At 35.7% G+C, this 11,381-nt stretch overlaps 1 gene segment (V, D, J or C); it reads right to left on the bottom strand.

Annotated features, from left to right (window-relative positions):
* Window positions 1-722: 722 nt before the first annotated feature.
* On the bottom strand, window positions 723-2,915 carry LOC135781675 (Ig kappa-b4 chain C region-like). The segment is given in 3 exon segments: window positions 723-1,157; window positions 2,419-2,470; window positions 2,874-2,915. Coding segments are annotated over 3 exon segments (417 nt in total).
* Window positions 2,916-11,381: the final 8,466 nt, after the last annotated feature.

Below are 11,381 nucleotides of genomic sequence, written 5' to 3'. Positions count from 1 at the left end.
GTCGGGGTCATTACAGCAGATTGAGTTGAGTGTTATTCGGTATCGTCAAAAATGCCTACATGCGTCGTGGGCTTGGAAAATCACACCAGGCCTCCCGTTAAGTTTTTCGGGATTCCTGCAGAATCTCAAAAACAAAAAATACAACATCTGTGGCTGCAAGCAATTAAACGTGCAGACTGGGACAATGCAAAGATCAAAGAGGCTTGTGTTTGTAGTGCTCATTTCATTTCAGGTAAGTCATCATTTTTCAGCCCTGTTAGATTAAACTAGAAAATGGTATGAACAGTTTGACCCCATGCTGCACGCGCACCCGATAGTCATTCAATGTTTAAAAACCTTGAAGGGGTCTATTAGTAGGAAAAAAACTTGTAAATCCAAGTTGATTAAACAAAAAATTATGACAGCAAATAATTTTATACAGTGAATCACAGATACTAAAGGAGTCACATGAGAATAACTATCAAACTAAACCCACTGACACATCAATCAAACCCTGTCACACATGTTTATACTTCAATATCTCTTTATAATCATTGATCAAGATCACTGCATGTCTGAGGTTCTTCATTTGACTGACAGTTATGTAAAATTACTTCATCTGCAGGTGTTTTCATGCTTCATTGAGTCAGGTTTATTTATAACATGTGAGCTTTCATATTCAAAACAGACAAAATGAGTCAAAGACATAAAGATAGAATATGATTTTATTTGATGAATTGTCACACAATCACGAGTGAATGAATAAAGCAGACATAGACTTGTGTTGTTTGATGAGAGAGAGAAATGAAGAGAAACACAGTTAGTCTGTTAGTCTTGATGTGAGAGTGAGTGGATCTACTGTGAACACTGATCTCTCCTCAATTCTCCAGTGACTTTATCACGCTGGTCTTTCTGTGTGAGCTCACAGCTGACTGAGATCACTGAGCTCCACTCCTGCTCAGAGAGAGTCAGACTGCTGCTCCAGCTGTACAGACCGTCCTTCTCCAGGAGAGCAACACTGCTGTACTGAGACCTGCTGCTGATCCCGTCCACCTTCCAGTTCAGACTCCAGTCGGAGGGGAAGCCCTTGTTGGCCACACACATCAGTGTTGCTGTTTGCTTTGTGGAAATCTCTTCACTGGACGGTGGCAGGACGCTCACTTTAGGGGGACTGTTGGCTGACAATCACATCAATAGTCAATAACTCACACAAGAAAAAAACTTTTTTCATTTTAAAAATTAAAAATCATAATAAAAAAACTAAGAAAGTTTAGGTCTCCTGAAGAATGTTTAGTTTTTTTATCATATAGCTGCATTAAATGGCTAATATCATTTTTGTCATGGTTATCTGAAGACATTGAATCACAGAAATACTATTTGTTACTTTAATGAAAATATAAATGAAAAAATATATAAAGGCAGTTTCTTGGATAGGGTTTATATAAATAAAGGATTAGGGCTTAATTGTATTTATTTAATTACTTTTAACAATCTTTAAATAAACATTACTGGCGTGCACCTTGTAACAATGGCACTGATATGTTAAGATATTTAGTGCAAACTTTTTTCAGTTAAGACAGATCAAACATACATTTTAGCATTGGACAAAACTAAAGCTCTGTTTGAGAACCTGACCCATATTCATGATTATGAAAGAAAATATTAAGAAATTTGAAATATTGTATAGGACAGACAGTTGAAGTCTTCATAGTTGTGTAAAACTGTATATAAATGTATAACATTTATAAATAATATTAATAAATAATATATAAATATTTTTTACAGAATACAAGTTTAGCATACACTTAAAAATCATTTGTGACATTAAGTTTTGCTCCTTATAGCACATTCTAATTTAAATTTTAGTCTAAATTAAATTCTAGTAAATATGAAATCAAAACATTACAAACAAACAGCTCAATAAAAATCTGTTTTAAACAATAAATTATTTTAAGCAACTGCAGTTTGAAAAGTGTAACTTACTGTTTACCAAATGCTGTGACACAATAGCTTTCTAACCCAGTTAGTTTTAACTACACATTAAATAATGCAGCTGCACTTTGTTAAAAAATAATAAATTGAGCCTAAACAAAAAAACATTAAATGTTGAGTTCAAATAAATGTAAAAAAAAAAAAATGTATTGTAAATGTAATCATTTTGAGTTTAAGAAATTTAAAATCATTTTGAGTTTAAGAAAATCCACAAACTTTGTCAACTATCTATATGTACAAATTATTAAACACAAACAAACATTAATCACAATATCACACCAAAAATCTTGAGTTAAAATTTCAGGGTGCTCTGCTGTACACAATGTCTTTCTAATACAAATAAATATGGTAAAAAAAAATGCATCACTTCTTGTGTTTCATACCTGATGTATATATTTTAAGACATTGATCTACTGTATTAAAAATATTATTGGATTATTTACTTACTGCCAACATCCAGTCTGGTGCCGCTGCCGAAAGTCCACCACAGTGATACAAACTAATAGAGCGACTGTACAAAAACCTCTACACACTTGACTGAACACAAACTACAGCAGAATATACAACACTAACATCACACAACACAAACAACTATTGTAAAAATCTCTGAATGATTTAAGGTTAAGAATGCTAAGCACAACACTATTATAAAATCTATTTATGTTTGTTATCAATGTATTTTCTCCAGTTTTCTCTCTGTATCATTTAGTTCTCATTTATTTACTTGTGTTGTGTGAACACTGCATACACAGCTTTAGACAGATAAATGTTGAATATTTTGGACATTTGTTTTTACTTTTATTCAAAACTTTAAATTTATTTAATATTTATAAGATTTTATTATTATTAATATTTTCAGAATGCAAGTCCACATTGAATAGTGATAGTGTAGTAGTCTGTACGAGCAGAAGTTTCCTGTCGTCTTCTTTGCATTGTGTTGTCATGCTTCAGTGATGTGTGAGTGTTTATAGTGCTGTGAGTTTAACACTTCATGACTGAGATCAGAACAGAACAGAATCTTCATCATCACACAAACCAAAAGAACAACAATGACTTTCATCATCATCTTCATCTGGACACTCACAGTCTTTACTCAAGGTTTGTGTTGTGACATTTTTATTATGATCATTAATTCATTGAAGAGTGAAATATTGATTTGTTTCAGTGTTGTCTTATATTTCATTCTTCTTGTTTCTTTCAGTGTGTAGAGGACAGTACACTCTTACTCAGAGTCCATCAATAACAGCAGTTCAACCAGGACAACAAGTTCAAATAAACTGTAAAGTCAGCAGTGCAGTGTATAGTAGTTATTACTTAGCCTGGTACTTACAGAAACCTGGAGAAACTCCTAAACTCCTCATATATTATGCAACAAGCCTCCAGTCAGGAACTCCATCAAGATTCAGTGGCAGCGGATCAAACACAGATTTCACTTTGACCATCAGTGGAGTTCAGACTGAAGATTCAGGAGATTATTACTGTCAGAGTTTTCACTATCCAAGTAGCATTCATGTGTTAACACAGTGATAAAGAGTGATACAAAAACCTCTGTCAGTCAGACTGCACAGTGACTGCACTCATACACCTGACAGATACTGCAGATGATGATGCTGATAGTTTATTTCACTTACAGCTCATTTATTTTCTACTATAGTTTATTTAAATGACAACTTTATAGATAATAATTCATTTAATTGATTATTTATTTATATTTTGATAATTGTAAATCATCAATTTATTGTCTGTCTGTATTGATTTGTTTTGAACACACAACTTCACTCACCATGGATGATTTTTATTACAGTTTTTTACGATTGCTATGACAGATTTTTCAACGCTTTTAACAAGTTTCCAAAACTCTTAACACAGTTAGCACTACATCCACCTATGTAAGCTATACTATTAAGACATTTCTTGTTGGTTTTAACACAAAATGCATATAATTAACACAAATTTAAAATGCTTTAACTTATTTTACATACAAGCTTAAACAAGACCAAAAACACTAGATTTTTAACGTCAAATTTACAAATGCTTTCACACAGTATGTCAAAACAGATAACATCATGTGCTAAACCTCACTTATAGTCAAATTAAACAGCTGTTTATATGATGAATTGAAACATATCCCCTGTATTTTATTCCATTGGGATTGAAAAACAACTCATTGTACCAATGCAAATATATAAATCACAGCTGATTCCCACCTAGGAAACACACTCAGGTTCTTTCAATTGCATGACCATATGGTATACAATAGAGTTAAAGAGAACCTCTTTAGGTCGATCTTGTGTGGAAAAGGAACAGTATGAGCAACACAAAATATCAGATATATGTCTGCACAAGTCAATATAAGACCACCAGGACAAGGGGAATGTTTTCATCCAGTCCCACCTGGATGCAATAGATGGTGCATTCACAGATGTCAAAGATTCCTCACAAGATGCCTTGCCAGAGAAGATATCAGGTGTGATGTGAATGAGAACATGTGGCCAAATAGAAACGCAATAGATTAGATGATAAGATTTTCTTTTTTACTTTATTTTTCAGTGGCTTTTTCTGTTTGTATTTTTGTATTTTTACTTTTTTTTACTGGGGCCCGTTTCAATAAGGAGGTTCAACCAACTCTGAGTTTAAACTTGAACTCTGAGTTGACTTACTCTGAGATAGGAAACTCTGAGTTTTCGGTTACAGAAAAGCTGATCTGAGTTAGTTCAATCAACTCTGAGTAGGTTGACTCTGAGTTAAGCGCGTGCACAGCCACAATGAAAAGCCATCATCAATGGAGCTCAGATATTACGATTTACCATGGCAACAGCACGTGACAAAGAGGTCTTAATCATTTTTACTACTAAAACTGAAAGTTACTGCAAGTGTACAGCAACTACGAGCATATATTTTTAAGAAAAGAGTTGTTTTTGTAAATTGCTACTCTAGTAAATGCGTACATTTAATTTTTCATCACAGATAAAATATCCGAAGTAAATAAACTGAGGACTGTACGTCATTATATTCATTTACATGCAGATGCAATCCCATGGACAAAAAGATGACAGCTGCTCAGCTAAAAATGAAATCAAGCATAATACTTTGTAATATGAGGCTACGAACTTTACAAATGTTTGTCATGAATAAAAAAAAATTGCCGAGCCGGGATTCAAACTTCGACAGCACGTCTGCCCAAACCACAGCGCACAGCACTACCCACTGGACCAACGATGATGACGAGTGGATATGTAAGAAATGTCAAGACTGTATAGATGTAAGAGCACCACAAAAACTGATATTAGTCATATATAAGGATATTTATATATGTAAAATGACTGCAAAAAAAAAAAATTTTTTTCGCTCACATAAATGTAAGTGGATATGACAAAAAACCACTCAGGGTCTCAAAATCCTCTCGCGACATAAATCTAACTTTCTACAAATGAATGCAACATCATCATCTGCAGGATTCTCTATAAAAGTATTTGACATTTTAGTCACTAAGACGATCTATGCACAAAAGTATATCATATTAGCTTTACAAGTCATTTCAATTTACTGTTTTAATTTTTAAGTTGAAAGTTTAGTGTAATATATAAAAATATAAAGTAGTAAGTTAAAATGGTGTGCACTGGCAATTTAATTATAACTTAAAGACAGCTAAAAATATTTTACAGTGTACATAATAAAAATGTGCACAATGAATAAATGTACTAAAGCAACTAACAAGATTAAACACCGCTACTCCTTTAAAAAGGGGGAGGACACCACAAGAAACTCAGAGTTTACAGGATAAAACCTGCTCCCGACCAGGTTAGGTTCACAGAATAAGTTACCTCTCCTTCTGAAACAGGCTTGACTTACCCCGCTGTCTCAGGTTTAACCTACCTCCCTTTTTGAAACAGAAAACTCAGAGTTTCCCTCATTTCAGGGTTAACAAACTCAGAGTTTTCACTTAACCACCTTTCTGAAACGGGCCCCTGTAAATGGAAGTAATATTGAATATGTTTGTTTTCTAGCAGTAATGTCCTGTTGTAAATACTGTAAAGTCTTTACTGCAACAATTCTGTCTACTTTTTTTCATAAACCGTACTCTAAGATGGATGATTCATTTTTGTCTTGAATTGCTGCAGCAAAACAAACATAATGCATGCTTTTACTAAACCCAACTAAACAAAAATATAAACAAGTTTTCAAAATAAATTGCAGTGCAAAACTCATGACAGACTGACACATAAAATAATGCAGTGTTTGTTTTTCCATCTTATATGTTTGTGTTTTTCATGACATTGTGTTATGATTGACTAAATGTTTCTGTTGGAAGAGAACATGTGTTGGTCATTTGGCATAACTAGTTGATTCTGGGACATGTTTACAGTGTTTTGGTAAACAGTGTGAGAGTTTTGTTTACAATTTGTGATTTTGAGCATGAAATTAATGATTTTGCAATTTATTTGTTTTAGGTGTGGTCAGGGCTGGACTGGGACAAAAAATTGGCCCTGGCATTTTGGCCCAGACCGGCCCACTACATAGGATCACAAATCTTTGTGCAACCTTGATTAAGTAGAAAAGTATAAGAGCCGACACGTGACATTACAAAAATGTAAGCGCTGTAAAAGGCTTTGCAGGTTTTAAAAATAATAGTATTAGACAGTGAGTGCACAATGTTTAAACTAACCATTCTGAACATCTTATGATAACACTGAGACCTAATAAAAGTTACAATGAAGTCGCAGTCTCGCGGCTGAACCACGAGTCCCATTGCAGTGTGTGCGGAATATTTTGATCACTTTTTTTCTGAACACCTTTTAACAATTCCAAACCACAGTAATTTTAATAACCAACATTCTTTTTGTATATATATTTTCCTTTCATCCTATTTTATGCCCTTGCTGCCCGAATCAGGATTTCTTGTATAATGGTCAAACCTCAATTTTGCAATTTCCATGCATGGCATCTTTCTTATGGACATCAAATAATGAATGTCCAGTGTGTGTGTTAAACATTTTTGGCCCATTGTAAATGTAAAATAAAATGTGCCTAATAATTCTGCACACCTGAATATAAGGTGCTTTTTTCTCCAGCCAGCCATCATTTACAATAATGTATTACTGATAAATGTTTTATTTACAAAATTAATGGTAGTTTTTAAAATTAATTTGGTTTGGAATTAGTAAAATATGTTTAATAAAAACTGTGATCAAAAGTTTGACAGATGCACACCGACGCTGCATGCTTCATAAAATGCCCTAAAAGTTGTTATTGGGCTAGCCAAATGTCAAATAAAAAAGAAACCAATGGGCTGCTGATTAGGTGTCTCCTGGGCCGGTCTGTCTGGAAAAAAACATCTTACGCTAACTTTTTTTGGAAAATGAAGTACATTGCCACCACGCCTTTTAGTGCCATTAATGAATTACATTAAAACAAAGAAACAAAGAATGAAAGCAACGGGCTGCGTTGCGCGATGAACGAGTGTTATGGGCTGGTCAGACAAAAATAGTGTGGGATGTAGGATACTCGCTCTGTTTCTTGTGTCAGATCATCGCTCTCTGTTTCCATCTGACACAAGAAACAGAAGGGGAGGGGTGGAGCTTGTTAAGAGATGATTGGGCCAGCCCAGTGTCAGTATGGAAAATGAACCAATGGGCCGCTGTCCATGCTTTATGAGGCCGGTCATTGGCCAATTAAATATATATATATATATATATATATATATATATATATATATATATATATATATATCATATTATATTCACCGGCCACCAAGGACGTCGGCCCACCGGGCATTTGCCCGGTATGCCAGATTACCAGTCCAGCCCTGGGTGTGGTGCTGTATTTTTTTTACTAAACTTTAATTCATTATATTTTTTACAGTTTTTCACAATTGCTAAGACACATTTCTTAAATGCTGCTCTCCTTTTCTCTAAACTGTAAACACAAAACCCAATTTTCAAGCTACATTCACAAAACCTCAGACTCTTCTTGCAAAACCAAACTTTCACCTCAAAATTGTTCAACCTGTGCTCAAAACTGAACTATGTTGTCAAATCATGCCCCGAGTCAATCAAAATTAAAAACACTACGGAACAGTCACTAAACACTAATAGAAAACACAATTCTCAGGACATGAAGCTTGAGAAATAAATGTTGGCTTGGCCTGAGCTGTCGACACGACAAACAAGAAAAAAATATACATTTAGCACTTGTACAAAAAGACAGAACAGAAATCTTATGCCGAATGGTCAATCACAGTAGCACTGATTTCATCAGATATTACTGTTTTTTGTCTTCGCTGACCACCTTGACCTCCTCTCACACAAACTCTTCCTCTCAGATTTCTATCCATTGTAGGGCCTCACAAACCAGTGCTCTCTGAACTGGCCTACTGTATATGTTCCCTCACATCATTAGCCACAAGTGTGAATGTAAATAAACAGAAGAAATACTAAGCTTACAAAGAAAAGTCAGATCATTGGCAGAGATCATTTGATACCAGTGATGCGCGGGTCAATGTATAAACAATCTTCACCCGACCGACGTTATCAACTAACCCACCCACAACCCGGATCACAAAAAAATAAATAAATAACTAAATTAAAGCATAAGAGGTGATGTATAGCTTTAGCCTACATAAATGCTTATTGCTTTAATGTTGCGATTTCCTCTTCAGCTTCTCATGCTGTTATGTTTATAATAGTTCATTGTTCAGAGTTCATATTGATGATCTTATAGTCCATTTAAAATTTTTCTTACAAACTGACTGTATTCTCACATGCGTCGTGCATTGCATTGACTTTCAAGATGGCGCCGGTGCTATTGGCATGCCGTCTGTCTGTGCCTAATTTGTTTTTTATTACGCTGTTAGTTATATTTATGACTTTGTCTATACGCCACTCAAACTCGGCAATGGTTTATGATCGTGCGTCACTGCTAAATATCAGAAATATATTTGAGAAACAGTTTTATCAAGGTCAGGAGGAGTTTCAACCGTGTGGAAAAAAAACCCTGCCAGGGTTTTCAACGTGGCTCCAACGCGACTCCTGCTTCCCGTTGCCAAAAAGACGGCGTCGCCGTGGAAAGCGAGGGGGAAGGCTAGTAAAATTAAAGGCATACCTGGTCGCTCGGTCCGGAGGGCTGCGTGGTGTGAATGTATTGCAGTTTCGGCACGGCAGTCGGGTGATTTGGAGGCATCCAGAGAGTATGATATGCCGCTGGATTAGACCCATTATACCAGAGGGGCCGGTGATGACCCATGTTCGGCACATGTTACGTTTTCATCAGAACGGAATTAACGACGGGAACCTTCGACCGGTACCATATGGCCGAGATCGATCATCAGAGTTTGCGAATGCAGAGAGATCATCCGCAAGACTAGCCCTGATTAATGTCCGTTCTTTGACGAACAAGTCATTTATTATAAATGAGTTCATCCGAACTCAAAATTTGGACTTCGTCTTCATTACAGAGACTTGGTTGAACACTGGAAATAACTACGTGTTGGGAGAAGCTGTACCAAACAATTGTTCAGTTTTTAACGCTCCCCGACAGGTTGGAAGGGAAGGAGGTTTAGCCACTATTTTTAAATCTCAGTTTATCTGTTCTCAGCTTGTGTTTGAACAGTTCTCAAGTTTCGAACTCCAAGCATTCGTAATCCAATCGACAATTCCCGTTTTTTGTGCCGTTATTTATCGGCCTCCAAAAGCCAATAAAGAATACATCTCAGAATTGGCGGTTCTTCTGGCGGACATTGTTTTAAAATATGATAAAATTTTATTGTTGGGGGACTTCAACACTCATGTGTGTTGTCCAACAAACCTTTTAGCCAAAGACTTTTTTAATCTTATTGACTCGTTTGGTTTCCATCAAATTATAAATGGCCCTACGCACAACCTCGGGCACACATTGGACTTGGTTCTTTCACGTGGCCTCACTGTTTCGGATATTGTTATTGAGGATGTTTTAATATGTGATCATAATCCGATTTTATGTACTGACCGTTTCGTCCATTAAAGCCTGATACACCCATAGTTTTTAATGCTTCATTTATGGAGATGCTGCAAAGTTCAAATGTAGATTTCCTATCTCCACACCTAGATGTGGAAGATACGGTTAACAATTTTAATATTTTATGTCAGGAGACATTAAATGATGCTGTACCTTTGAGGCTGGTGCGTAGGAAAAATAAATCTGTTCCGTGGTATAATGATCATGTTAAATTGTTAAGAAGGCAATGTAGACAATGTGAACGCAAATGGAAGAAAGATAAACTCCAAATTTCATATGAAATGCTAAGAGATTCTTTGGGGGCTTTTCAACGGGCTACGAAAGCGGCCAGGTCACAACATTTCTCTGAGATCATTCAGAAAAATCATCACAATCCTAGGGTGCTTTTTTCAACAATTAACAATTTCTTGAACCCTAAAATAGAAGTGTCTGAGGATATATCTGTTGAGTTTTGTGAAAGCCTTTTGAATTTTTTTGTCGGGCATATAGCAGACATACGGAAGAATATTCAGCATAGTTCATATGTGCCTCTGGATACACCTGTTACAAATGCTGAGTTATTTAGCTTTGACCCCATCTCTCTGCCTATGCTCTTGGACATTATAGGGAAACTTAAAACAACATCTTCCCCTGAGGACATTATACCAACAACACTTTTAAAACAAGTAAGTGAGTCGATTGGTCCTTTTGTTTTATCTATAGTAAATAAGAGTTTATTGTCGGGAATTGTCCCAAACTATTGTAAGCAGGCTGTAGTGCAACCAATACTGAAGAAATCAAACCTAGATAAGAAATTGTTGTGTAACTATAGGCCGATCTCTAAGCTTCCTTTTTTAGCAAAGATTCTAGAGAAAACTGTTTTTAATCAACTTGAGACCTTTTTGACCGAAAATACAATCGGTGAAGTTTTTCAATCGGGGTTTAAAAATACCACAGTACAGAATCTGCATTATTAAAAGTTTTTAACGATATTTTAATGGCTACAGACGCTGGTGATGTAACCCTACTCTTGCTGCTAGACCTTTCAGCAGCATTTGACACAATAGACCACAAAATTTTGCTCTCCCGTTTGGAAAATTGTATAGGGATCCGGGGAAATGCTTTGGAGTGGATTAAGTCCTACCTTTAAAATAGAACTTTCTCTGTACAGATGGGAGAATGTAGGTCCTCGTCAGCGCCCTTATTCTGTGGTATTCCTCAAGGTTCCATTTTAGCTCCGGTTTTATTTTCATTGTATATGCTCCCGCTAGGTCAGATTATGAGGAAACATTGTATCTCTTTCCATTGCTATGCCGATGATACCCAGTTGTACCTACCGTTGAAGCCCACTGCTGGTCACGCTGTTGATAGACTTATAGAATGCTTTGGGCAGATTAAGGCATGGATGTCCGCCAATTTTTTATGTTTAAATGAATCAA

The sequence above is a fragment of the Paramisgurnus dabryanus genome, chromosome 23 (assembly GCF_030506205.2).
Source record: "Paramisgurnus dabryanus chromosome 23, PD_genome_1.1, whole genome shotgun sequence".
In the NCBI taxonomy this organism is placed as follows: Eukaryota; Metazoa; Chordata; class Actinopteri; order Cypriniformes; family Cobitidae; genus Paramisgurnus; species Paramisgurnus dabryanus.
Note: the sequence above shows the minus strand (reverse complement) of the source record. Positions and strands in the feature narration are given on the sequence as shown.